Here is a 26877-nt window from a genome sequence, read left to right on the forward strand (position 1 = left end):
GCTTTCGCCTCAGACGCCGTTCTTCAGCCTCCACAGCGCCTCCTCGCGCTGGCGTCGCCGTCCTCACCAAGATTGTCCCTTCCCTCTCACCGTACCGCGCGCCTGGCGGAAGTTGCCGTCACTTCCGTCACGCGTGGAGCGCTTGCGCCTAGGCGGCGGCCGCTCTTTCCCTCGAGCGGCTGCGCGGCCGCCGATTGGCTACGAGGGCCCGTCGGCGGGGGACGCGCGGCCCTGCCTTGCTCCTCCCTCCTGGACGCCTGGTCTCGGCCGAGCAAACAGACCGGGGCGGTTGGGTCAAGTGACGGCAGTTGCAGCGCGCCGCCGAGCCCGACCGCTGAGCCTGTCGCTGCCGCCGCCCTCCGCGCCGTGACCCGCGACCCCAGACCCCGACTCCCTTTGGCTCGGCCCGCGCGCCCCAGGCCCGGCCCGGGCGGCGCGACGGGAGGATGAGCGGCGGGCGGCGGAAGGAGGAGCCGCCTCAGCCGCAGCTGGCCAACGGGGCCCTCAAAGTCTCTGTCTGGAGCAAGGTGCTGCGGAGCGACGCGGCCTGGGAGGACAAGGTGCGGTGGGACCTGGCGAGGGCTCAGGTTCGAGGAGCCGGCTGGGACTCGGGGACGGATGGGCAGGCCCCAGCCTGCTTCTGCCCCCGTCCGGGCGCGGCCGAGTGTTTGGGGTGGTGGGGCGGGTGGCCCTAGGGGCTAGGGCGAACGTGGCGGGCCCGGCTCCCGGGCTGGGGGCTCACCGCGGAGTGGCCCAAGGGGGAAGCCACCTGGGTCACGCGGGAAGCAGCGAGGAGGGCGCGGAGGAGTTGTCACCTGCGGGCAGGGCGTGTGCCCGAACGGCGAGAGTGAGCTGAATTCGATTCAACTCCGCCTTTTACTCCTGATAGGATCTCGAGTAAGTGGTTTATTTTTCCCGAGTTAACTACTTAACGCAGTTGGGAGCGCGATCTGTAACGGTAAGGGACAGCTACTGAATACTTCCTAGATGTCAGGTGCTCTCCACGCATTGTCTCGCCTAATGCTCAGAACACCTCTGAAGTGGGGTACCGTGGTGCCTTAAAGCATTTCGCTCGCTGCTGGTCTACAAATGCACTAAAGGCGAGCTGCCAGTGCTTTATTGTTGGATGAGAAAGACAATACTTTAAATGACAGGGGAGACTGAGACCACCTTGCAGGGGTGAGTGTGTGTGAGGGAGAGAGGAAGAAACCACCAAACGTGTGACGTGTGGTTCGGGCTTCAGGATTTCCTTACCGGTCACATGCATTCAGATCTGAGTGCAGGCACTGTCTAACTGCTGCGTCGTCTGGAAGGGACCATCACAAACAGCTTGATTCTGATTAGCCTGAAAAGAATGTTATATTTGCTATCTTTCCTTTGTTTTTGGGGCCTGGTGAAGTGGGTTTTCCTTCCTGGAGTTCCAGTAAGGGGAGGAATGGGTGGCACTTCCTGAAAGTGCCTTTGTCCTGCCCCCAGCCCTGCCCTGGCCCTGCCCAGCTCTTGTAAAACCTTTCTGATCTGCTGTGTCATTTCTTTCCTTCTGCTATAAGGACTGGTTTCTGCAATCTAGGGCAGGTGAGAAACCTGAGTCTTCCTATCCTCATATGAAATTTAGATAAGCTGGTACCTTCCTCTAGCACTTTTGTTTCTAATTCTTTCTCTCCTTTGTGGCTTACTCAAAATCCAGTGTGCTGGAAGATGGTGCTGCGTAAGTTAGCAGTCAGCCCTTTTGCCTGTAGATAGTCTGTCTAGCTCTCTCCAGGTCAGATAAGAGTTATCATTGGCCAGTAGCACAATTACTGTCACAGCCATTTCATCACAAGCCATTTCATTTTTGCAACTTCTAAAAAAAGGTAAATGATTTTTCTAAAATTTTAGAGCACAGGCCCTGAAAGACATCACTTAAGATAACTAAATATATTGTCTTTTACCACATTTTAGTGTAAGAAGAGGTGGAGATGCAAGAACCACATACCATTGCTTTTGGGGGAAAATTTGCTGAAAGATGTGTTTAGCAGAAAGTTTTTCTGTTCCTCACCTATTAGAAAAGGCTCCTCTGGGGCCGGCCCGTGGCCAAGTGGTTAAGTTCGTGAGCCCCACTTTGGCGGCCCAGGGTTTTGCTGGTTCAGATCCTGGGTGCGGACATGGCACTGCTCATCAGGCCATGCTGAGGCGGCATCCCACATGCCACAACCAGAGGCACTCACAACTAGAATATACAACTGTGTACCAGGGGGCTTTGGGGAGAAGAAGAAGAAAACAAAAAAGAGTGTTGGCACCAGATGTCAGCTCAGGTGCCAGTCTTTAAAATAAATAAATAAATAAAAGGCTCTCCTGTGGCACCCACTCTGGATAATGCATGCATGCTCTCTCCTTTCTACAGGATGAATTTTTAGATGTGATCTACTGGTTCCGACAGATCATTGCTGTGGTCCTAGGTGTCATTTGGGGAGTGTTACCATTACGAGGTTTCTTGGGAATAGCAGGGTAAGTCTTAGGTAGCTGCATTTTCATGGTATCATTTCTTTTCAAGTAGAGATTTTGTTTTCCTTTTATGGAACGGCATTGCTATTTTGGAGGGTTTTTTTTTTTTAATGACTGTGTGTGTATGTGTAATGACTAAAGCAAAAAGCGGCCCCGTGATGGCACTCCTGGGTCTGGTGCAGCACTCCTCAGTTCAACAAGCCCAGGAGCATCTTAGGTCAAGATGTTACCTTCCTGAAGGCTGAGCCAGTCCATTTATTCATGGGTCCAAAGTCACCTCATATAACAGGGTACCACATTGCCTGTTGGTGGCAGGCACTCTAGTTCTCGCGTGACCTTTGTTTGTACCTATGGAAGTTTGTAAAGTAGAGGAGCTTTCCTGTACTTGATACCTACTCCCCTGTGCCTAGCATCATGCTGGAGATGCTAAATCTTGGCTTCAGCAGAAGTTGTTTCGGGTCTCTACGTTTTAAAGTCAGTGAAGGGGCCAGCCCCGTGACCAAGTGGTTAAGTTCGAGTGCTCTGCTTCCGGGGCCCAGGGTTTTGCTGGTTCGGATCCTGGGTGCGGACCTACCACTGCTCATCAAGCCATGCTGAGGCAGCGTCCCATGTGGTAGGACTAAAAGGACCTACAACTACAAAACAACTATGTACTGGGGGCTTTGGGGAAAAGAAGGAAAAAAAGAAAGATTGGCAACAGATGTCAGCTCAGAGCCAATCTTTAAAAACAAACAGAAAAAAGAATTTGCTCAATAAATGCTTGCTTCTGTTCTTTAATAAATAAATAAATAGATATATAAAATAAAGGCAGTGAAAAAGTAGGACTTTGGGCCCTCCATCTTTTACGGTGCTCCTGTGGCCAGTGGCAGCACAGTTGACACCAGCCCGTGGTTGTGGCTCAGGTTAAAGAGCCACTGAGGGTTTGACCCGATAGCCGAATGGTTAAGTTCGCGCGCTCTGCTTTGGTGGCCTGGGATTTCACCGGTTCAGATCCTGGGCGCAGACATGGCACCGCTCATCAGGCCATGCTGAGGTGGTGTCCCACATATCACAACCAGAAGGACCACAACTACAATATACAACTATGTATTGGGGGGCTTTGGGGAGGAGAAGAAGAAAAGGAAAAAAAAAAAAAAGATTGGCAACAGATGTTAGCTCGGATGCCAATCTTTAAAAAAAAGCTACATGGGGCCAGCCCAGTGGCATAGCAGTTAAGTGCGCACATTCTGCTTCGGTGGCCTGGGGTTCACTGGTGCAGATCCTGGGTGCGGGCATGGCACCGCTTGGCAAGCCATGCTGTGGCAGGTGTCCCACATATAAAATAGAGGAGGATGGGCACGGATGTGAGCCCAGGGCCAGTCTTCCTCAGCAAAAAGAAGAGGATTGGCAGCAGATGTTAGCTCAGGGCTAATCTTCCTAAAAAAAAAAAAAAAAAAAACCACTGAAAGTGAGTCCACACGCCCACCAGATTGAATTAAAAGGATGTTTGGCAGTTGTCTTCAGACAGGAATTATGGGCAAGCTGTGGTGGAAATGGATAGGCAGGCCCTTGACCTTTTCTCTTTTCCCACACGAATACAAACTGTCGCCCTTACGCATGGAAAATCACATTGATTGATCACTTCTCTTATTATTCCTTTACTCTAGGGTAGAAAGGGTAAAACAGCAAACTCATTTGAGTTGCCTGTTTTCTCAGAAGATAACCCAAAAGGGGTGTACCCCTCCTAAGTAAAAAGGTTTTTGATTTGTGATACTGAGCAAAGCATTTGTACAAGGAAACCAGTAAGAGTTGATGCATTGCCCGACTTTGACAGGGTGGACACTTGATGAGGACTGATTGAGATTGAGACACAGGACCTGGGATTCATAGAGGTCTTCCCAGGTTGCAGGTGGTAGATAGATACATTTTTAGAATGTTGGTCACCCCGCATGAGCTTTCCATGAGAGAAAAGGCAGACAAGAAGAAAATGCCAGAGAAAGGGGGAAGGCAACCTAAAGGCAAGAAGGAGTTTCTCACCTTCCCAAGGCCATTTGTGTAGAAGAGGACAGCACTAGTTCAGAGCTCCTGCAGCTCTGTTGTCTTGCAGGATTCCTCGGGGATCTGTCTGAAGTCGTCCAATCTGGGAACAGTAGAGCAAGGGCGAGAGAGCTAGTCTAGTACCCTTCCCACTGTGGCAGACGAGTGAGGCTGCCCAAGCGGAACTTTCTTTTTAAAGAAAACTTTATAGAAAGGTCTGGATTCAAGTTTCAGCTCTGCTGCTTTCTTTTTTTTTTTTAAGATTTTATTTTTTCCTTTTTCTCCCCAATCCCCCAGTACATAGTTGTATACTTTAGTTGTGGGTCCTTCTAGTTGTGGCATGTGGGACACCACCTCACTGTGGCCTGATGAGTGGTGCCATGTCCACGCCCAGGATCTGAACCAGCAAAACCCTGGCCCGCCGAAGCTGAGCGTGTGAACATAACCACTCAGCCACAGGGCCAGCCCGTCTGCCACTTTCAAGCTATATAATTTTGGCTCACCCCTCTGAGACTCAGTTTCCTCATCATTAAAATGGGGACAATCAAAATGTCTTCCTCATAAGATTGATGTATGAATTAAATGAGATAATGTAAGTGAATTGCTAAATGTAGTGCTTTAATACATCATAGGCACTCCATAAATGGTTCACTGCAATGATTATATGATTAGCTTTATGAAGAGTGCTAAATATGGCTGTTGAGAAAATGGGAAATGAGGTGTTTGGGAGTGAATTCACCTTGGAGTGGCTCACCCATAGGGCATAGTGCCACTTTCTCAGGACTGCCTGTTTTCTGGGGTTCAGACCCTCACTGTCCTCTCTCACTCCAGACGAATCCCTTCTCTCCTTTGGTTGGCACCTTTTCCTCTGCTCTTAGAAAGGGCCCAAGGACAGTGATTTTTTTCACATATATCTCCTGTCCTCCATCTGTCTGACCCAGCTGTCTGGGCTTAGGCAGGACCCTCCTGGTGCTCAGTTCTGGTGACCCTCCTCTTCCCCACTTCTCTTAACTGCCCTCTGTCTCGACCACACTAGGCTTCTTTGCATTTCTGGTGTGGCCACCAGTTGGGGCCTGTTAAGGTAAAACCATTTCCTCAGGTCTTATTATTTATAGTTTGCCTGAGAACTGAGTGATGGTTCTGCGCTGTCTGCTGAGGTTTTGCATTATTAGTGAGGGGCACTGTCTATCCTTCCAGCCTCTCTCTCTCTCATAGAGCTTGGCACATGATTAATAGGTACTCAGTAAGTGCTTGTTGAAATTTTTTTTACACTGAAATGAATTCCCATTGACCCTTGAAACAGGGCCATAGATCACTGTAGTCAGGCAGCCTTCCAGCCCTGAAGTCAGAGTTATTTGTTAGACATTCATTATTTTGTTAAAATTCTGACTGGAGTTTTTAGGATAGAATTTTTAAAAACCCATTTGAGAGTCAGTTTTTTTAATATTGTTTTCTAACCCCCAACCCAGCATGTTCCTTTCCTTGGCTACACATTTGCTGTGTAGTTCTCTCCCTTGTTTGTAATATAGAAATTAGGCCCACCCTTAAAGCTCAGTTTGAGCCCTTCTAGTCCTTTCCTGACCCCTTTCCCTGACCACCAAACATTTAAATGCCTTTGTTTCTGTGACTTCACTTTCTGCTTAATGTGTAACCCTTGGAAAGCAGGGCCTGTGCCAGCCCTTTCCTCTTCCTGTCGTCCCTTATCTCCTCTTTCCCTTATTTTTCATCTCTCATCTCACTAAGTATCCACTTTTACAGCTGGAGACTCCCGGTGAATCTCATCATTCTCCAGCTGAGCCCCGAGTGACATTGCTAAGGCCCATTAGTAGTCTCTGTCTAGAGCCACTAACTCAGCCTGTCCAAAATCAACTCCTGTCAGGGAGGTGGCCAGACTGGCTGGGTCCCAAGATTTCTGGCAGAAGATAAGGATGTGGCCACAACATGGCCAAGCCAAGGACTGTATTTTGTGTGAAAGCCAAGAAAAACCTTCTGTTCTTCCTGACTGCCTGCTTCTGTTACTGGAACCATTGTACTCCCAGGCCCTTAGGCTTGAAACCTTTGGGACCTCTTGACTCCCCATTCTGCCATTTTCCCAGTCCCTGTCCTCAAACTTTATTAGCACTCATGTCCTGAAACATGGTACAGATCTAAACCAGTCTCCCAGTTCCTGTTCCTTCCACCCATGAGAAAGCCGGTACTCTCACTGCTTACAAACTGGAATTCCTGAAACATGCACACCCTGCCTCATCCCCACCTTGCTCAGACAGCCTCATGGTCTACTCCGGACCCTTTGTATACTGATTTACACTCCTCAGAATCATCGTGCTGCCCTGCCCTACACCAGCCCACACTTTATCCATTAGGAGGAAACCATTCTCTTTGCATTTTTTCACCTTAGCCTTCAGAAGAGACATGGCCACGACATACAGTCCCCCATTAGATGAGATGCTGTACCTGGAAAGATCATAAAGTCTTGATCGCGTTATGAAAATGATTTTTACATGATGATTGTACAGTAGAGCATAGTGATGTTACCGCTCACTACATTCAAATTCCTGCATCCATTAAATAATACATGATGGGGGTCAGAGACCTTCCTGGAGGTGCTCACAAACCTCTGGTTTCAATTCCACCTTCACTGCTGTTGTTAGCCCCCAGTAGAGTCATGTGCCACATAACGACGGACCGCATGTACAATGGTGGTCCCATAAGATTAGTACCATATAGCTTAGGTGTGCAGTAGCCTGAACCATCTAGGTTTGTGTAAGTACACTCTGATGTTTGCACAACAATGAAATCACCTAACAACGCATTTCTCAGAATGCATCCCCTTTGTTAAATGACACACGACTAGATGGTGAGCTGAGGACAGGAAGTGTCTTGTTCACCTCTGCATCAAGTGCGGTAGCAAGTAGTGGACATCTGGAAATTGTCTCCCATTGGGAATTATGCAGGGGCTGTTTTAGCATGCCCTTGCTTGCTCAACTAGGCCATGAAGCAGCAGCTTAATATGTGTTTGTCCCGTGGCCAGCCCCCAACCCAGCTGGAGCTACCTGGAGGCCCATGTTGGTACTGGTCCTTTTTTATTTAATTTTGTTGCTTTGGCTAAAGAGTTTCTTCTTTAAGTCTCTAGCTCAGCCAAGTGGGCAGCCCCATTGAGGGCCTAGGTGTTTTCATGTATTACTTCACTTGCCCCCATAATACAAACAGTTAACTGCAACATTGAGTGTCCTGACAGGTGGACTGTGGTGGAGGGCGTTCTGAGTCTCCTGAGCTTACGGTTTGTGTTTGGTGCTTGTCCTTTCTCACTCCAGATTCTGCCTGATCAATGCAGGAGTCCTGTACCTCTACTTCAGCAACTACCTACAGATAGATGAGGAAGAGTATGGTGGCACGTGGGAGCTCACAAAAGAAGGGTTTATGACATCTTTTGCCTTGTTCATGGTATGTGTAGCTGATAACTTTACAGCAAGTACTATCATTTCATGAGGTGTCACTCAGGGGGAGCCTAGTGATTGAGTTACACTGTGTGATTGGGGGACCATTTTTCAAAAGGCTGCTAAGTCTGGAGGGCATGTCCTCTCAAGTCATGTTGTCCCAAAAGACGTGGTGTGGTACACGGTATAGTCCCCCTATGGCATACTGATTTGGGGCCCATCTTCAGCTTCTACATCTGATTCTCAACTCTGGCTGTATAATAGAAACAACTGGGAAACATTTAAAAATATATTCATAGCACTTTATTCATAATAGCCAAAAAGTGCAAACAACCATCACCTGATGAATGTATAAATAAAAAATTGTATATCCATGCTGTAGAATTTTTTTTTTTTTTTGAGGAATATTAGCCCTGAGCTAACTGCTGCCAATCCTCCTCTTTTTTCTGAGGAAGACTGGCCCTGAGCTAACATCCATGCCCATCTTCCTTTACTTTATATGTGGGATGCCTACCACAGCATGGTGTGCCAAGCGGTGCCATGTCTGCACCTGGGATCCGAACTGGTGAACCCCGGCCCGCTGAAGTGGAACATGTGCACTTAACCCCTGCACCACCAGGCCGGCCCCCATGCAGTAGAATATTGTTTGGCCAAAAATATTATTTGGCTACTGATAGGTGCTACAGCATGGGTGAACCTTGAAAACATGCTAAATGAAAGAATCCAGACACAAAAGATCACATATTGTATGAGTCGATTTATGTAAAGTGTCCAGAATAGGCAAATTCACACTGACAAAAGATTAGAGGTTGCCAGTGGCTGGAAGGGGAGGGGAAATGGGAAAAAACGGATGATGGGAACAGATTTTGAGGGTGATTAAAATGTCCCAGAATCAGTTAGTGGTAATGTTTGCACAACTCTGTGAATATACTAAAAACCTGTGAATTGTATACTTTAAAAGGTTGAACTTGATAGAATATTAATTATATTTCAGTGTGTGGTTTGGTTTTTTAAATAAATCAAACTCTCTGGAAGGTGATGCCTGGGCATCTCTATATATTTTTAAAGGTCCCAGGAGATTGCAGTGGACAGCCAGTTTTGAGAACCTCTGCTTTATTTGCTATGGAGCTGACAGGGTGTGATGGTGGTTTTGTTTTCACCTTGGTGGTTAATCCTAAAACCTCCCAGCAGTACAGTCTGCTTTAGCTGTGTTGGTCATGGCTATAACTCCACTCCTGGTGCTTGGCCAGGGGAGAGGATTGTCACAGGTCCCTTTGAGAGCACAGGTGAGTGTCCTGGGCTCTGTTAGCGATAGCTTCAGTGAAATTTAGGACCCCCCCCCAATTATGCATTGGGTAGCCCCTAGGAAGCCCAGTGTACACAGATTCTTATCTGACATTTTTGTTTTGTGGAATAGAGGCCTATGTCGACCCTGGTGGCCTATGAACATTGCTTGTCTCCTCTCTAGGTCATCTGGATCATCTTTTATACTGCCATCCACTATGACTGATGGTGTACAGGCCCCACCTGCTCCCTGTCCAGTCCAAAGGACCCTCTTACTTACAGCACAGAAACATGATTGTAGGGGCACGCCAGCTGCATGGAACCTGGAAGACCCATGTTTCCTGGACTGAGAATCAGTGTGTTGGGTGTCAGTGTTTTCTGCAAGGATTGTGACCTGAAACTTTTTAAAAAACCATCATCTTTTGGGGAAACATTTCTGATTGTTCATCACCAACCATTTCTTCTTGGATACCATCATGAAACACCTGTTTGCTGATTGGAGCTGTCGTTTAATTTGATGCACCTCTGGATCCGGATGAAACATTAAATTGTCTTCCTCACTTTTCCGTCAGGTGTACAGTTTTTAAACTATCAGTGGCATTTCAAGTCTTCTGAAAACAGTATGGCAATATGTATGTGGTCCAAAGCACAGTACAAGCAGCATCTAATAACAGTTTCCTTTGTAGAATGTTTTCAGATACTTGAATAAATCAAATCTTTAATTGACAACCTGCTGATGATACCTGCTAAAGCCTCTCCCACCTCACCTCGAGCCTCAGGACCCCGTAGAGGCGGTGCCTTCCCATCCCTCTTCTTCCCCTCCTTGCTCCCTTGGCAGCTCCAGCCAGGCCGCTTCCCCTTTATGGGCCGCAGGGAAATGAAGGGCTGGAGTTGGTTTAGGCTGTGGCCTTGCTTTGTGAGAGAGGGCTTACCACCTTCTCATGCCCTGATGCCCCTGTCCCGCACCAAGAGCTGTGACTGACCTCGCTGCAATGTGCTGGGGTCAGGAGGTGTCATTTTGCATTTGGCCACAAGATGGCAAGGCCATTGTAGGCAGAAAAACTTGGCCAGGTTCAGATGGTAAGCCACAAAAGGAAATAGAGATCTGAGAGCAAGGACTGTCCAGAGAAGGGGCTTGACAGGGACATTTGAGGACCTGGACTATCAGAGGTTCTTCTCTTTGGGAGTCAGGTGGCGACTGGAGAACCCAGGTTCTGCCGCTGTGGTAAGCCGTCCATCCCCTCTGCTTTCCTGTCCTTTCCAGGCCAGTCCCACATTCTGAGGTAGGGTAGTATTCTGAATGAGATTTGTACATTTTCTGTAAATGATTTTTTTTCTCCTTGATGCTAGTGGTTGTTTCTGCCTGTGGGTGGAGCTGGTTAGCAGTGGGGGTGTAGACTGGGACTCAACAGGTAGGGGAGGAAGATGGTTCTGGAAATCCGAAACTTGGGAACTGACTGCCTCAGACCCCAGAGGGAGCTTCAGTCTCTTTGGTGTCCTGGCCCTGCTCTCAACTAGTGTAGATTTGAACTGGAGTTTGCAGGCAGGGTCATGGCACTGGGAGGAAGTTAAGTGACTTAGGGCTGAGAGAGGAAGGAGCAGAGGATGCAGGTGGGACCCTGGATGTGCCTCTGTGTCCCAGCCCTCCCTTCAGTGTACAGACTTGCCTCTGGGGTGCTCAGGCTGAGCTAGTTAGGGTTCTAGGTGCTACAGCCTTGGGTCCCCTTTCGGCCTCTGCTTTGGGCCTTGGCATCATCCAAGGAGATGTCATCGGTCAGGCTGATGTAGGAGCTGAGGGCCTCCCGGAGCCCCTCGCTGAGGACAGATGCCTCCCCTGTGGCAGATGCTTCAGAGAACAGGAGGGAGCTGTGGAGAGGGGAAAAGAGCTGGGTCAAGGAGCCTCTTCCTTCCTCACTCACCACACAGTTCACTTTTCTCAAAACCTTTCTTCAAGTCACTCCTGCTGAAAGACGGTGGCTTCGTGTTCCCTATCAGATCAAACCCCAGCTTGACTTCTCCACTCACTGGTGCTCTCTTTGCTACCCCATCTTCTCTGACCTTCCTTCCCTCCTGGCCATCTTGGCATACAGGCATGCTCTATGTCTATGCCCACTTTTTCCTCCCTGCCAGTCCTCCCTACAGACCTGCTGAGCCTGGGCTGGCCTCTGCAAGCTCAGTCAGTCAGTGCTCACTTCCCCCATCGTGTCTCTGAAGGTGACAAGCTCATTCTGGGTTGTGGGTTCCCAGGGGCAAGTCGTTCTATAACTCTTTTTTCTTCCACCTGCGTGTTCCAGGGGTCCCCTCACTCACCTGTCCACTTCTTTCCAGTTGAGTGGCGTTGTCTGTACAGTCACAGGTAGGGGTATGGCCTTGCCAGGGAGTGGGCCAGCCCTCCGCAGGGCACAGGGCTCCTTGAGGAGGCAGCAGATGTCATCCGCCAGCTCTGAGGAAGAGACCTAGACCCTTGACATGGCTGACTCCAGCCCTGCTTTCCTCCCCCACAACCCCCATCCTCACCCTGACAGCTTCCCACACTTGGCAGGTGGGGGCATGGTCAAAAAAGTGTGACAGGGCACGATCCCCAAGCTGTTGGTCTCCTAGAAGCTGAGATGCAGTCAAATGTCATTCTGGGCTAGGTTTTGGGAGACTTAATTTACTGTGTGATTTGGGGTAAGTTGATGGACTGCTTCAAGCCCCGGGTTCTGGCTAAGAAAGTGCTGTAGGAAGAAGAAAGCTAAGGGACGCTTAATCTCCATGTGTACCATCAGTATCCATTGCATGGAACACCTCTCCAGAAAACCCCTCATCAGTTTTCCCAGGGGTAGCCTTTCCTCTTCTGCCCCTTTGACACTGTGCCCTAGTGACTACCTCCTCTAGTGCCTGGACCGGCATTAGAAAATGCTAACAATCAAGTGAAGTCCACAACAGCAACAGCTGTGGGCCTAGCTCCTATGGAGAGAACTGTGCCTGCCACTGGGGACTCTGACTCAGAACCACAGTGGTGGGCAAGGTACTGGCGTGCACTCACACGGGAGGTCTGTGGCTCTGTCAGAGCATAGGATGAAGACAGGGCCCCCAGCCTGTGTTTCTTGGCACCGGGACAGGCATGAAGATAGGGGAGGCCCCTTTTCTGTCTGGATATTCTTCAGCAGGGAAAGTGCCTAAAGGCATACTGTCTGCCCCCTAGACCCCACATCCCAGTCTACTCTCACAGAGGCAGGGAAAGGCCATACCAGAGTAATGGTCCACCAGGGCCTGGAGTGAGGGGAAGGTAAGACGTGGTGAGATGTACAGCCAGCCGTTGTCAAGACGGTGGATCCTGTAGTGTCTGATCCGGTCCCAGGATGAAGGGCGGCTGAGGCGGACTGACAGGGTGTAACAGCCTGAGGAAAGGGTCCAAGGTGAGACTTGAGGCCCCGCTGGGACCCAGCCCCACCCAGATTGGGAAAAGGAAGAGATGAGGTGACCTCAGAGAATGGCCACAGGGCCCAGACAGAAGGGAAGTGGACAGAGGAAGGACAAAGACTTGCTCGCTTTGTCATAAATGACAATATATTCATAATAGGGCTCTTGTGAGGATGAAATGAGATCAGACACACACAGCCCTCAGTGCAGGGCCTGGCACAGTTTAAGTGAACATTAAGTGTTGGCTGTTGTTATAAAGACTCAAGTAGGCAGAAGTATTAGAATGTGAAAATGTGTCAGTAGATGTCAGCAAGGACGTGGAGAAAGGAACTTTCTTACCCCGCTGGCGGAAAGATAAATTAGTACAAGCCACTTTGGAAACAGTCGGCATTAACTAGTCGAGTTGAACGTGCACATGCCTCACAACCCAGCAGAGTTCCATCCCAGCACGTTACCTTAGAAATGCATCAACAAGAATATTCACAGCTGCATTGTTTGGAAAAGCCCAAAATTGCAAGCAGCCCATTTACACTCGCTAAGATGGTGGATTATAGAATGTAACACCATATAGCAGCAAAAGTTAATAACCACTACACATCTAAGCATAGATAAACCTTAAAGATAATGAGCAGAAGCAGTAAGTCACAGAAGCACACAGTCAGTATGATTCTATTTAAATAAAAGTCACTGGCAGTGAAGACTATCTTGCATAGGGACACCTGTATGGCAAAGCTATGAAGAAAATAACAATGATTAACAGGGAGGCATGCAAGGGGCTTCAAAGGGATTGTCGTTGTACAATTTCTTCAGCTGGTAGGTGGGCACATGGATGTTGGTTTTATTATTAGTCCTTAACCCTTACATATGTATTATATACACTGATGTATGTGACAGAATTTTTCCAGTTTTGCTTTTTCAGTTTTTAAAATCAGCTCTATGGAGGTATAATTTACATATAATAAAATGCACATGTTTAAAGTATACAGTTTGATGGGTTCAACAAAAATTTTAATTTTTTTAAAAAAAGAATTGGCTAGAAGAGGAAAACACATGATCGAAAAATGAAGAGAGAAAAAAAGACTAAAATCATTATAATCCACAGGCCTCCAGTAGTGCTCAGCAGATGAGGATGCATATGAAAGCACTTTATAACTGTAAAGTGGGATTCATTTCTTAAGTCAACACTTCATCAAAGCCAAGTGGGAAGAGGGCACTTAGTGAAATAATACTAATAATGTATTATTACTATCATCTAGTGATCTAAAGCTATCTGTAGCTTCCATTTATTGAGTGCCCACTACGTGCTTTGTATGGATTATCTCATCTAATTCTCACAACCGCTCTATGAGGTAGCTACCATTTCCCTACCACAGATGAGAGAACTATGGCACAGAACCTGGAAGAAGAGGCAGTGACCCCCACCAAACTCACCCTGTAGAATGCCAACAAAAGGCAGGAGTGAATTTCCCAAAGTTTGGTGACAGGGTCACTGCCTCTTCCAGGTTCTCTGTGCCATACTTTTCTCGTCTGTGGTAGGGAAATTGTACCTATCTCATACAGTAGTTATGAGAATTAGATGAGATAATCCATATAAAGCACATAGTAGAGTGAATTTCCCAAACCACAGGCACTGCTCAGTTTTAGGAAGCATTTACTTTGAAGAAGTGGTCTAAACACTCCAATTCAAAAGCAGTTTTTCAAACTGGATTTAAAGAAGCAAGACCCAGCTATTTGATAAACACACTCAGACTATTAAAACACAGGCTAAACCTAAAAAGAAACAGATGTATCATGCAAACATCAATCATGGGAAAGCTGGAGTGGTCATATTAATATCAGACAAAGTGGAATTTAAGAGCAAGGGTATTACCAGAGATAAGAGGGACATATCAAGAAGACATCAACATCCTGAATTTGTATGCACCCAATTACAGAGCTTCAAAATACATAAAGCAAAACTGACAGAATTAACAGAAGAGATGGACATCTATAATTATAATTGGAGATTTCAACACTCCTCCCTCGGTATTTGAGAGAAAATCGATATGGATATAGAAGATTCAAACAATACAATCAATCAGTTTGACTTAATTAACAAGGAACACCGTGCTCAGCAACAAGACACGTTTTCTGTCAAGTGCACATAGAATATTCAAGACAGAGCACAGACTGGTCCATAAAAACTAACTTAAAAGGATTGAGATTATTAAAGGTATGTTCTCTGACCACACAGAATTAAATGAGAAATTAATAACAAAAAAAAATCTGGAAAATCCCCCAATACCTGGCAATAACCCAGCGACTGAAGAAGAAATCACAAGCAAAATTAGAAAATATATTTAACTAAATAATAAAAACACAAATATTTGTGAGCTCAGCTAAATCAGTACTTAAAGGTACATGTTGTAGCTTCAAATGCTTACAGTCGAAGAAAAGATAAAATAATCTTCTACCTTGAAGTAGAAAAGGAATAAATTTAGGTAGAAGGAAGGAAATAAAGCAAAAATAAATGAAATAGAAAACAGAGTAAAATCAATTAAACTAAATGCTGATTCTTTGAAAAGACTGATAAAATTGATACACTCCAAACTAGAATGATGAAGAAAGAAAAGAACGCACAAACTACAAATATCGGGAGCGAAGAGGAAACATCACTATAGCCCCTACCACATTAAAAGGACAAGAAGGGCATATTATGAACTTCATTATTTTTTTAAAGATTTTATTTTTCCTTTTTCTCCCAAAGCCCCCCGGCACATAGTTGTGTATTTTTAGTTGTGGGTCCTTCTAGTTGTGGCATGTGGGACGCCGCCTCAGCACGGCCTGATGAGCAGCGCCATGTCCACGCCCAGGATCCGAACCAGTGAAACCCTGGGCCACCGAAGCAGAGCACGCGAACTTAACCGCTTGGCCACAGGGCCGGCCCCTGAATTTTAATTTCTAAAATTGGGAACAAAGCAAGAATGTTCTCACCAATTCACTCATTGTACTAGAGGTCCCAGCCAGGGCAGTAAGTCAAGAAAAACAGACAAAAGCTATATGGATTGGAATGTAAGTACTTAAACTGTGTTTATAGACAATGTGATCACATACATAGAAATCCTAAGGAAGCTACAGAAAAGCTACTACAACTAATAAGTGAATTTAATAAATGTGGAGCAGGGTCCCTGCTGCTTTTTCCTTGTTCTCTACCTGACTCTGGAGGCCCCTTGACCTCTGCACCTTTAAGAAGAGTCTCTTCTGGAGCTGTGCTGTGACCCTGAAAAGGCTCTGTGGTTGGGAAAGGGCTAAATATCTGAAAATAGGCCCCAGAACCCAACCAAACCAGCTGACCAAGTCCCCACATCCTCTGCATGGTTCTCCAGCCACCCTACCCTGGCCACTGTCACCACAGTTACCAGAACCAGGAAGGGTAGCTACACTGAGGATCGGGCTCGTAGGCGCAGGGATAATAAGCAAGCTCTATCAACCCCACGGTGGGGACAGGTCACCTACCAAGGCCTGTGACTGGCTTATGTGCCTGGTATCCTCCTTTTCCTTCTCACTGCATGCTCCAGCCAGTCCCAAACACCTACCGCTCCCTCCCAGTTCCAGGACATCTCCCTTTAAACTCAGACTCTCTGAGCTCAAATCCCACATAGAGTCCTGTACTGTAACACCCCTGCTGCCCCCTGCTCACTAGCTGTGTCTCTAAGGCACATTATTTGACCTCTCAGATCTGCTTCTTCACCTGCAAAGGGGGAAAGTAAGTGTCCCAATCTCTACAGATCACCACGAGGATTCAGATGGTGAAGCAGGTAAAGCATTTAGCAGTGTGTGGAGTGTAACAAGCACCCAATAACCTTTATCAGGCCTCTGGCCCTTTGCTCATGCTGTTCCTTTTATATGGAACACTCTTCCATCTGATAACCCCCAGCCTTCCTTTTAAACTCAGTTCTGCTCAAACAACAAGTCCCTGGAACACCTTCCCTGTCTGGGAGAACCCCCGCCCTAGGTTTGCCCAGGCATGAGTGCTTTTGTGGCACCAAGCATCCTACTCTGCCACCGTCTGTCCCTCAACCCGACCTCTCACCCCTTCCGCCATACACACAGCCAACCACGAGCCTCCCAAGGGATGGTTCCAACTTATCCTCCCACCATCTTCCCATCTCAGAAAACAGCAGTGCTATTCATCCATTACTAAGCTCCTAACTCCAGAGTCATCCCTGACTCTTCCCTTCTCTCACACCTCACATCCCACCCAACAGAAAGCTCTACTGGCTACGTTCAGAACATACCCGAATCCGACCACTTCTCACCCTGATGGAGCCTGCAACAACTTCCCATGTGGCTTCCCACGTGGCTTCCCACTTCCGCCTTACTGTACCCTGCCAAGTCCTCTCTTCACAGCAGTCACAGGATCAGGCCAGGCCACGCTCCCACTCAGAACCCTCCCTGTCACACCTAAAATAAATCCTCACCCTGGAAAGGCCCCGCATGGCCCCCAAGGACCTTGGGTCTGCTCCGGGCACACCTGCCTCCTGCTGAGGACACATCTACTGGGAGGCCTTTGCACACGCACACGCATCCCATGACTCTGTTCCTCTTAGGCTCATGTACTGCTTCTTTGCAGCGCTTACCACCACCGGACACTTTATTAGTCATTTGTTCACTGTCCACCTTGCCAACTAGATTGTGGGCAGGGATTTTACTTTTTACACTGTTGAGTCTCTGGCACTTAAAACAGTGGCTGGCAAAGAGTCGCCACGCAATAGCTATTTGTTGAATGAATGAATGAATCTCTGTGATAAACGCTGGACAGAGCTGTGATTACAGGCAGTTCTGAGGAGTCCCTGTCACCCTTTGCACTCCTACCGCTGTCTGCGGGCACAGATGGTGTTGGGTGGCAGTCTACCCCACCTCGGCACTTCATCCTCTTCCCGCCCCTCAGTGTACACACAGGCACTCATTCCCTCACTCATTCATTCGGTAAACATCTGAGCACTTCGTACATGCTGCCACTGTACCAGGCCCAGGCACAGGTAATCTGATCTTCATACCCTGGGGACAGAAGTGCTGTCCCTCTGGCACATCGCACAGCCGGAATTTTCCTTTATGGTCTTCATTTCAAGTATTTAGTTCCCATGCTCTTAGACCACATACCCTGATTTTAAGAAATAAGTTTATTGCAGCTACAGAAGAGGTCTTTTCAAGATGCTATGGGACTTGAGAGCAAAGAGTGACAAACAGCCTGGGGAAACGATATTGAAAAGGGTCGTGAAGGATGAGTGTGAGTTTGTGCAGTGGAGGAACGGAGGACAGGGCCTTCCCGGCTGAGGGAGGATTGTGTGAAAGGATGCCACAGTGGAAAGAACAAGGTGTGTTCATGCACTGAGTGTTCTGGTGGGCAGTGGGCCGGAAGGCAGGACGTGGCAAGGAATGGTGGGAGCCGGGGCTGGGTGCAGGGACTGGAGGGAGACCCACTGGGAAAAAGGCAAAGAGGGTACAAGGTCCTGGGTTCCGGGAAGCTCTACCAGGTTTAGCCAATGTCACATCCCGGCCTGCAGGGACCTCTGGAGTCAGGCCCCATGTTTTCCCAGGTGTTCTGAGGATGATGTCAAGAGGAAGAGTGGGGTCCACAGTGGTGTGAAGGATCAGATTAGGAGCTGTGTAGGGGGGGTGGACCTAGCAGGACCCTCCTGAACTTCCTCTGCGGAGCTCTCGGAGAAGCTGCGAGCCTCGGGGATGCTGTGCCTTGGAGCCTCCACTGTCTGAAGCCTGAGGACAGGAAGCAAGACTTAGCAGGCCTGACTTGGAGGAGATGCTCAGGAAGTGTCTCCCCACTGACAGAACGGACATGGGCGAGCCGCTCAGTGGCAGGAAGCATGTCTTGCTCATCAGTCTCCCTTACAGTGCCCAACGCAGAACAGACACACAACAGGACAGCAGGAAGGTGAAGAAGAGGCGATGTTGTTGGGGCCTGGCCCTGCCACTGACCTCTGGAGCAGTCCTGCAACCTCCACAAAATCTTCAGTGCCCCTTCACAGACCAAGGTATGTGACCTGACTTGAGCCCTGCCATGGCTGCCCCAAGGCCTAGAACACAACCAGGTATGCCAGAGGGACTCTGGGGAAGATGGGGGAGCCTTCCCGTCCCCACTCTAGCTCTGAGCAGAGGTTCTTGGGAGCTCATAGGCCCCAGATCTTCTTCCTTAGTCCATACACAGGCTCAAAATCTCTGCAGAATTTCCTTCTCAGAGGTGTCTGGACCTTGGGCCAAAGAAAAGCTGATCCTGATAGCACTCCCTCGGTCAACAGTTAATTACCGTTATATATGACAAATTCGTCATATAAATGGAAAAAACATCGTCTCTTATGACTGAATTCTGGCTTCCCTAGATTGGAACTGTGTTTTCAAACTTAAAGAACATAACAACCATCTGGAGAACTTGTGAAGGAAGATTTCTGACCTCTACTCCCAGCAGCCTGATTCAGTAGGTCTGCAGTGGGGCCCACAGTCTGCACCGTCAGAAGTTCCCCTGACAGTTCCTCTGTACTCGGGTCTCAGAACCACCGTTCTATGACGTCCCTCGGGCCCCTGGAGCTGCGGTGTCAAAGCTTTTTTGACCACAAACCACAGTATGAAATTTTACACTGTGACCCAGGACAAACAAAATTATCTAAAACAAAAGTCTGATGAAGCCATGTTTCCCCAACCCCCAGTGATGTACCCTGATGTCTCCTGCTGTATTTCACTCACTCACTGGTCCAGAGACTCCTGGACCTTAGCTGCACATCAGAATCCCCTGGGGGGCTTTGACAGCTTCCCGGGTCCAGGCCACACCCCTGACCAATTAAATCAGAAACTCCGGGGGTGGGGTGCAGGCATCAGTAATCTGTAAAGCTCCCCTAGATGACTCCAACATGCAGCCAAGGGCTGGATCAGCGCTTTGTCAATCAGGCTAGCAGCAGCAGCACCTGCGAATGTGCTGGAGAGGCACAGCCTCAGGCCCTGCCCCAGACCTGCCAAATCAGCAATGCCAGCGGGGTGTGGGGCCAGCTCTGTTTTAACAAGCCCTCCAGCTGATTCTGATGCCCACCCAGGTTTGAGACCCACGGGTCTATAACTACCAAACTAAACTGATTTCTCAGCTCACAAATGGGTCATGACCGGCAGCTTGACACTGTCCTAAAGGAAGGCCCAGACGAGAGATTAGAAATTAGTACCAGGGAAGTCATTGCCTTTCCTGCAGAAGTGGCAAGTCTCTTCCTTTTTTGATAATGAGAGCTGGATTCTGATGGGAAGCTATGGGGAACCTCAGAGTCAAATCTAACCTTGATCCCAGTCTATGTGGGTCCTTATCTGTTTTCTCTTTTATTTCTCAGTCGGTTCCTCTTGTACATGTACCTTCTTGGGAAAGGGGCAGAGTGGCAGTAAGTGCTGGTCACTATGCTCTTGCAGCTGAAACCAGGCCAGAGTGGGTGGGGGTGGGGCAGCTGAGCACGGAGCACTTCCTGTGGCTTCTCAGGCTCCTGAGGCCCGGTCTGCAGCACCCCTGCCCCTATCAGCATCACCGCTGCGGTTTCCTGTTCGCAGCTGCGGTGCTCGGGCCAGCCCCCCACCCCAGCCAGCCTATGGGTATGTGTGAGGGTGGATGCTGATGCTGCCTGGAAAACAGCTGGAGGGGCTGGGGGAGACATCAAGCCAGGGAGCTCCGAAAGGAAGGGGAGGAGAGGCAAAGATGCGTTGGAGGGGGTCCAGAGGGAGACTGAGTAGAGTGTAAAGGACCCTGACCACCCATCACAGTCGGTTCCAGTTAGGGCAAGCACAGGAGGCCAGACCTCACTCCTGAGTATCTCCTCCCATTGGGTTCTGAAGTGAGACGAACCTCAGCTGGGTTTGAATCCCAGCTCCGCACTTACTAGCTGTATTTCCCCAGCAAATCGTTTCTCTGCTCTAAGCCTCAGTTTCCTCATCTGTAAAATGGGGACAATGGAAGTGCAATCCCCACAGGGCTCTTTGAAGGCACTTAAAGGGCCTAACATAAACATAGGCGCTGCCACTCGGTCTACGTCCCTCTCTGCCCCTGCAGTGAGGGACTCAGGGCGGCAGCTCAGAGGGAGGCAGGGGCATCAGCGATAGCCTTTATCAACTTCCTGTTTTGTTTGCACCCGGGGTAGGAGAAGTCCCATATGAACCTGCAATGTGACACCTCCCTACCCCTCTCCAGGCCTCTGTTTCCCCATCTGTACAGTGGAGAGAGGGAGATCATGAGGTGACTTCTAACAGATTTTCTGGCTCTGACTCACTGGTGACCCAAAGCACAGAGACCTTGTCAACCTGTCAACTTCTTGCCAAGAGATGAGGATTATACTGAGTCTTGGGGAAGGAGAATTAGTACTGGTCAGGGCAGGGAAATCCTGTGACTGTACTCTACTGCAAGTACCAGTTGCCAAAGTGTTGGCTGAGCCTGGATCCCTACTATGGGCCATTCACACCCACTTCTAGAAATGCAGGTTGCTTCGTTGCTGATGGACTCTCATGGCAGCAGCATGGCGCTCAGTCAGACAGGCTGCCCGACTCCAGGCCAGGCATTCCAACCCTTTGCAGTTGGCCTCCTACCTCCACTCCCAAGTCACATCATACTTGGCTCTTAGTATTCAAGGGACGAGCCCAGGACGGGGCTGAGCTTACCCACCTCTCCTGGTCTGGCTCTCCCGGATGAGGAAGGCCCCTCCAGGGTTTCCAGGCAGCAGCAGCAGTTCCTCAGCTTTCTCCCGGCTCAGGCCCTCATACAGCCACCTGGGGAAGAAGCAGAGAGAGGGACAGAGGTCAGCCTGGGGGTGGGTGGGCCGAGACTCTACTGGAACCCCTGCTCCTCTCTGGGCCTCAGAGCTGTACCATGAAGAGCTGGCCTCGGGGCCTCCGAGGGCCTCCCAGATTTGTCCTGGTCCTGGCTCCAGGGGCCTCAGACGACAACCTCATGAGGTGACCTCCGGCCTTCTGTGCCTGGTGACTTCATTCCCAAGTGGCCAGGGGCAGGTTGGGTGATCCCAGACTCTCCTATCACTTCCCAGTTGCCCCAGCACCCCTATGCTATCCACTCACCTTTCTAAGCCTTCACCTTTCTAAGAACAGCCCGTTTTCTTTTTTTTTAGCTTTTAGTAAATATTTTGTTTGAACATAAGTTTAACTTTGTAGCCAAAAGGTATGCAGGTGAGCATTTATTATCACTGAAATCTAACTCCCACTGACGCTTATTTGTGGGTAGAAAGATTGGAACTAGAATGTTCAAGACATTCTAAAATTTTGGAAAAAACCATGCAGCCGGTAGCTTACCATCCAGGCCTTCCAAAGCACAGATGGTACACAACCTACTCCTCGGGGCCTCTTTCCATGCTGGGATCGTTGGTTACTCTGATCCCACATTTTCCTTCCTCTTTTCACTTAATCCCTCACCTGTGTGTGTCCATGAAGGACTTAACCACAATGGAAAGTTCCGGCAGTTTTGCAGGAATTTTTTTTTTGGAAGATTAGCTCTGAGCTAACATCTGCCGCCAATCCTCCTCTTTGTGCTGAGGAAGACTGGCCCTGAGCTAACATCCATGCCCATCTTCCTCTACTTTATATGTGGGACGCCTACCACAGCATGGCTTGCCAAGTGGTGCCATGTCCACACCTGGGATCCGAACAGGCGAACCCCGGGCCACCAAAGTGGAATGTGCGCACTTAACTGTGTGCCATCAGGCCAGCCCCTGGAATTTTTTTTATTATTAGTCCATCAGCCTCTGGTGTGCCCAGAGTCATGCCCTGGGGCCCAAGGCAAAGCCTACAGAAGCCAATTCGATGGAAATTGCTGCCTCTGTCATTTTGTGAAATTCCACAAAGTCAGAGTCAAGGTTGAGCTGACTCCAAGTAAATAAATCAGAGAAACTGCGACTCTCTTGGTGCCAGCAATAAACTTAGCCTAGTTTTGGAGTAAGTACAACAAGTCATTCACAGGACTTACGCAAACTGAGGATGGAAATGAAGGAGCGGCAAGGGAAGGGGACCCTTGGAGGTAGTCAGTGTTTCCTTGGCTTAAACTCAGTGCCACCCTGTGGATGGAAAACCTCTGGCCAGCAGGAAACACAGGGCTGCAGACACACTCCATGTGAGCCTGTTCTACGGGGTGCCCCCACATCTCTGGGTCCCTGTGCTACTTTCAGCAGAGCCAGACACGCCATGAGCCTCAGAAAAGGAAGGCCATCGAGGGCCGGAGCCGTGCTTTCTCTCAGAACTGAGGAGAGGCTGTCACAGCACACACAGTGATGCCCTCCTGACTCCCTGTGACTCAGGTAGATCCCACCAAAAGGCAGGTCACTTCCTTTCTCTCTCCTGACACAGAAGTTGCTCCAGAGTCCGTTTCTTTCGCAGCTCACTCTTGGTGAGAGACCCTGCATCCAGCGTCCGGTCCTCCGGCAGAGGCACCTCTTGGAAGGGCAAGCCCAAGGAGGTTCCCCTCGCTGTGGGCGCTGCCCCTCCATTTTCTTGCCTCAGGACACGCTGCTCCCCTCTCCTGAAAGTCCCTGTCAGCGTTCTCCACCACCAGATTCCGGGGCACCCTCCGAGCCCAGACCACCACCGCTGACTGAGGCCTTCCTGAGCCCACCCCTCCGGGCTCTGAGAGGGTTAACCGTCTGCTCCTCTTGAGCGCAGGGCCTGGGCCTGGGCCTGATTCTTCCTCCATCCCCAGCCTTGCTCAGCACAGCACTGGCCATAAAGCACTACATTTGTGGAAAGAGGAAGCTCCCCTAAGGCAGGGCCTGGGGTGTGAACTCACCCATGGGAGATCTTGGCCACATGGATGCTGGGGATGCTGTACTCTCTGCCTGAGACCTCTGACAGCACCGTCCACCAGTCTCCATTCCTGGAGAGAGAAAGGAGAGGGGACCTCTCTCAGAAGGGCCAAAGTTCTGGGAACTGCTCATTCAGGATTCACAAGGACCCTCTAGGCTGGATCCTGTGGCTACCTGTCCCACCTGAGTTTCCCAGATTTCCTTGTACCAGCCAGTCCAGGCGCCACCTCCTGATGGCAGATGGCATGATTCAGGGGCCCCTGCAAGGCCCTGCCCACCCACTGCTTCTCCCTGCAGGTGTGTCAAGCAATCCCACCATTAGGGCCCCGTGGGAGCTCGCATCAAAGGCCATGCTCTTTCCTCCTGGAGGGAGGGCCCCCTTATCCCATTGTGCACTTTCAGGTTTCCAGGGGAGGCAGCAGAGAACCCCACCCAGTGCCCGGGAAGGACTTACTCAGAGATGATGGTCAGTGGCTCCCCCAGTCTCAGCGACAGCTCTGCCTGCTCACCTACCGGGAAACTGCCCAGGGCCACAGCTGTGGCCCTACTCCTGTCTGGATAGAGAGACAGAGATGCTCACCCTCTCAGCCAGCCCTCCTTCAGATGGGAGGTTTGGTGGAGCCTGGGCTCCCACCGGCAACTTTCCCATGTCTGCTGAGATCCCAAGAGGGCAGCTCCGCAATCTGAAGCTTTTTCAAAACAGCAGGGCTCTGCATAGCCCTAGGGGGGCCCAGACATCTCTTGGGGTCACCTCAGGGAAAAGGCTGGTGTGGCAAGAGGAGTGGGACTCCTGGCTACAATCCCCTTTTATATACAGACCCTCACAGATTTTGATAAAGGGATTCTGCTTAAAACCTACAGCTCCAAGCAGGTATCAGCACGATCCCTGAGCTCAGCTTCTGGAAGGTGCTGATGAGATGGGCACTGGATGGATCAGCTTTGAGGGCTGGGGCTTAGGGGTGGGCATGGGAGGAGGGTTCCTGGAGGGCCCCGTGAAATCACAGATGTGGATGGGCTCTGTAACTCTAGAGTGCTGTGCACGTGGGCAGAGTGGCTCTCCTGTGGCCTTTGTCCAGAGCGGCGGTGTAAGTCTGTGCTGCCCCAACAAGAGGGGCAGTCCCGGTGCCCACTGTGCCTGGCCTGGCCCAGAGCAGGTGCCCAGCAGGTGCATATGGCTCAGTCCAGTGTCCTGGTCACACACCTGCCATCTCTCACTGAACACCTGCATGCCTTCTCTTGGCCCTCACGAGCCCCTGAGGTAGTCATGTCTAGTCAGCCTCATTGCACAGCGAGGTAACCGAGGTTCGGCAGGGCCCTCCTCTGGGAGCAAAAGCACAGCTCCTATGCCACACCACCCTGGTCCCCCTCCTCCCATAGGGCACTGTTGGGACGGGCGACCATTGTGGCTGATCACAGGCCCAGGGCAAGGGCACTGGGCTAGACAGCAGCTGCACACTCTGCAAGGGCCCAGAGTCCCGGGGAGGCTGAAGTTCAGAAAGGGAGTCACAGTGCCAGAGGACCCGCCGCCATCCCCACTCCCCCACACCACCACACTAAGACTGGTCCTGAGGACACTGTGGCCATGAGGCCCAATTTCGAGGCTGGAGAGCAGCGGCCAGCAGCTCCCTCAGCACAGGATGCTCATCCCCTCACCCACCTCAGGGAGCAGCCTGCCCAGTCTAAGTAGACCTCCTGATGCCCGTCTGGGCCTTCCTGTCCTGAAAAACCTGCCCTCCATGGGCTGGTGAGAACCACTTCACCTGCATCCCCGTGTTCCTCCCTTCCTCCCTTTTTATCCTACTTCAGTAGGTGTCTCTGTAAGAAAGGGGAAGGAGAGAGACTTGTGAGCATATCGATGCATCAAGCTATGAAAAGCAGTCAAGGTCAACAAGAAAGGTTTATCTGTCTGCTAGATGCTCCTGAAGGGGCCAAGGCCTGAGAGGGCTCTGAGAGGCCCTCTAGACAGGGTTGGGGACCCAGGAGGTGGCGGGGGGGCGGGGGGAAGAGATGGACAGACAAGGACCCAGGGGATGGGTGGAACAGAACCAGAGCTGGACACTGTGTCGGCTAAGGGCCTCTGCTCTAGGCAGACACGTGAAGAACAAGACTGATTCTGGAAATGGACTGGTTCCTACATGTCCTCCTAGACACATGCAGAGAACTCCGTGGTGGCCCCAGACTGCAGCCCAGGGGTCTCTCCTTCTCTGAGCCGTTGGCAGCACAGGGCCTGGCCATCCACAGTACAGGGAAATGCCTGATGCCCAAACAAACGAGGCAAGCAAGTCTTGTGGAGGGCGTCCTCCGACAGGGTGGAACCAGGTGGCCTGGAGGAGCCCCTTCCCCTCCTGGAAGCCCCGGCCTTGCACCCCAGGAGCCACTGAGCTTCTTGTGCTGTCCCTCCAATTGGCCCTCTCCACCTGGCCGACTCACCTTCCTCCTTCACTCCCTGGGTGCAATGTCCCGCCCAAGGGGAGCCTTCCCCGACAAGCCGCTCTGCACACCCTCCCGGGCAGAATCCCTTAAATCACACTGGCCAAAGTCTAACACGATTGTAATTGATTATTGGTTTAGTGCCTGTCTCTGGTACTTGACTGTGATTATTGGTTTAGTGCCTGTCTCTGGTACTTGACTATCCCTGAGGGCAGGGACTGTGCCTGTACTGTCCACTGCTGTGTCCCCTGGTCCTGGCACAGGCCTGGCATATGGTAGAGCCTCTGTAGATTTTGGATGGATGCAAGGTTGGTGGACAAACACATGGCTTATGGAAGGAGTTGCCCCGAATCCATGTTCCCACTGGGACCAAGGGTAGACCTACTGAGAGAGGCCCATTTTTTCCCCTGGAGACACGGGCAGAGGGATGAAGGCAGTCTCCCTCACGTCCCACAGGGAGGGAGGGCTCCCAGAACACCTGCTGGCAGAACTGGGGGGTGGGGATCGTCCCCCTCAGCACCCTGGGCATGACTCAGAGCAGCCTCAGGCTGCTGCCTGTGGCTAGATTTAGAGGAAACGAGGTAGAGGTCTGTGTGGTTTCCAGGTCTCTTCCTGTGGCACCTGCTGGGCCCCAGGCTCTTGGTGGGATTGAGTGGCTAAAAAGAGGCAGCTGCCTCCCCAACAGCAGTCCTGCAGGGCCCAGGGCACCGAGGCCTGGGGACTTGGGGGGAGGCTGGTATTAGGGAGATGAGAATACTGAGGGATGGGAAGGAAGCCCCAGCCACTGTAGGGGAGTTTTCAGATTGGGGACAGCTGTGTCCAGACACAGACATCCAGAAATTTGGCTCTGCGGTCTCCTAGTTCTGTTTAAGTGTGCGTCCACGTCCTTCCTCCTAAACGTGCTGCTCGGTTTAAAGTGCTCTCCTTATCTGTGGTGGTTAATTTCATGTCAGCATGGCTGCCCACAGCACCCATATGTTTGGTCAAACACCAGTCTAGATGTT

The 26877-nt window shown here is 50.2% G+C and overlaps 2 protein-coding genes and 1 long non-coding RNA gene across 4 annotated transcripts in view; 1 reads left to right on the forward strand and 2 right to left on the reverse strand.

Moving 5' to 3' along the window:
- Positions 1–136, reverse strand: part of LOC106835047 (uncharacterized) — a 30482-nt gene extending 30346 nt beyond the window's left edge. Inside the window, exon 1 of the long non-coding RNA XR_001399022.3 lies at positions 1–136. This is a non-coding gene — a long non-coding RNA (uncharacterized lncRNA).
- RAB5IF (RAB5 interacting factor) lies at positions 99–9950 on the forward strand. The gene is made up of 4 exons (XM_014847148.3): positions 99–560; positions 2384–2487; positions 7815–7944; positions 9406–9950. Exons 1-4 carry the CDS (start codon positions 447–449, stop codon positions 9445–9447), a joined length of 390 nt encoding a protein of 129 aa, XP_014702634.1. The 5' UTR covers positions 99–446; the 3' UTR covers positions 9448–9950.
- Positions 9710–26877, reverse strand: part of SLA2 (Src like adaptor 2) — a 22591-nt gene continuing 5423 nt past the window's right edge. Inside the window, exons 3-9 of one of the 2 annotated variants that reach the window (XM_070485887.1) lie at positions 23898–23997; positions 23428–23514; positions 21304–21407; positions 12455–12604; positions 11532–11664; positions 10889–11087; positions 9710–10517 (exon numbers count right to left, since the gene is read on the reverse strand). In XM_070485887.1, coding sequence (XP_070341988.1) covers positions 10922–11087; positions 11532–11664; positions 12455–12604; positions 21304–21407; positions 23428–23514; positions 23898–23997 — 740 coding nt within the window. In that variant the 3' untranslated portion in view covers positions 9710–10517; positions 10889–10921. Of the gene's footprint in view, positions 11088–11531; positions 11665–12454; positions 12605–21303; positions 21408–23427; positions 23515–23897; positions 23998–26877 lie in introns of both variants that reach the window. The other variant, XM_014847141.3, reaches the window with a different exon arrangement.

This window comes from Equus asinus, chromosome 15, assembly GCF_041296235.1.
Source record: "Equus asinus isolate D_3611 breed Donkey chromosome 15, EquAss-T2T_v2, whole genome shotgun sequence".
Classification (NCBI taxonomy): Eukaryota; Metazoa; Chordata; class Mammalia; order Perissodactyla; family Equidae; genus Equus; species Equus asinus.

Bases quoted from the DNA above. Each gene is read 5' to 3' on its own strand.
- RAB5IF (XM_014847148.3), top strand. From the start codon at position 447: ATGAGCGGCGGGCGGCGGAAGGAGGAGCCGCCTCAGCCGCAGCTGGCC. The intron at 561-2,383 runs GTGCGGTGGGAC...TCCTTTCTACAG, and splicing joins ACGCGGCCTGGGAGGACAAG to GATGAATTTTTAGATGTGAT. The intron at 2,488-7,814 runs GTAAGTCTTAGG...TTCTCACTCCAG, and splicing joins GGTTTCTTGGGAATAGCAGG to ATTCTGCCTGATCAATGCAG.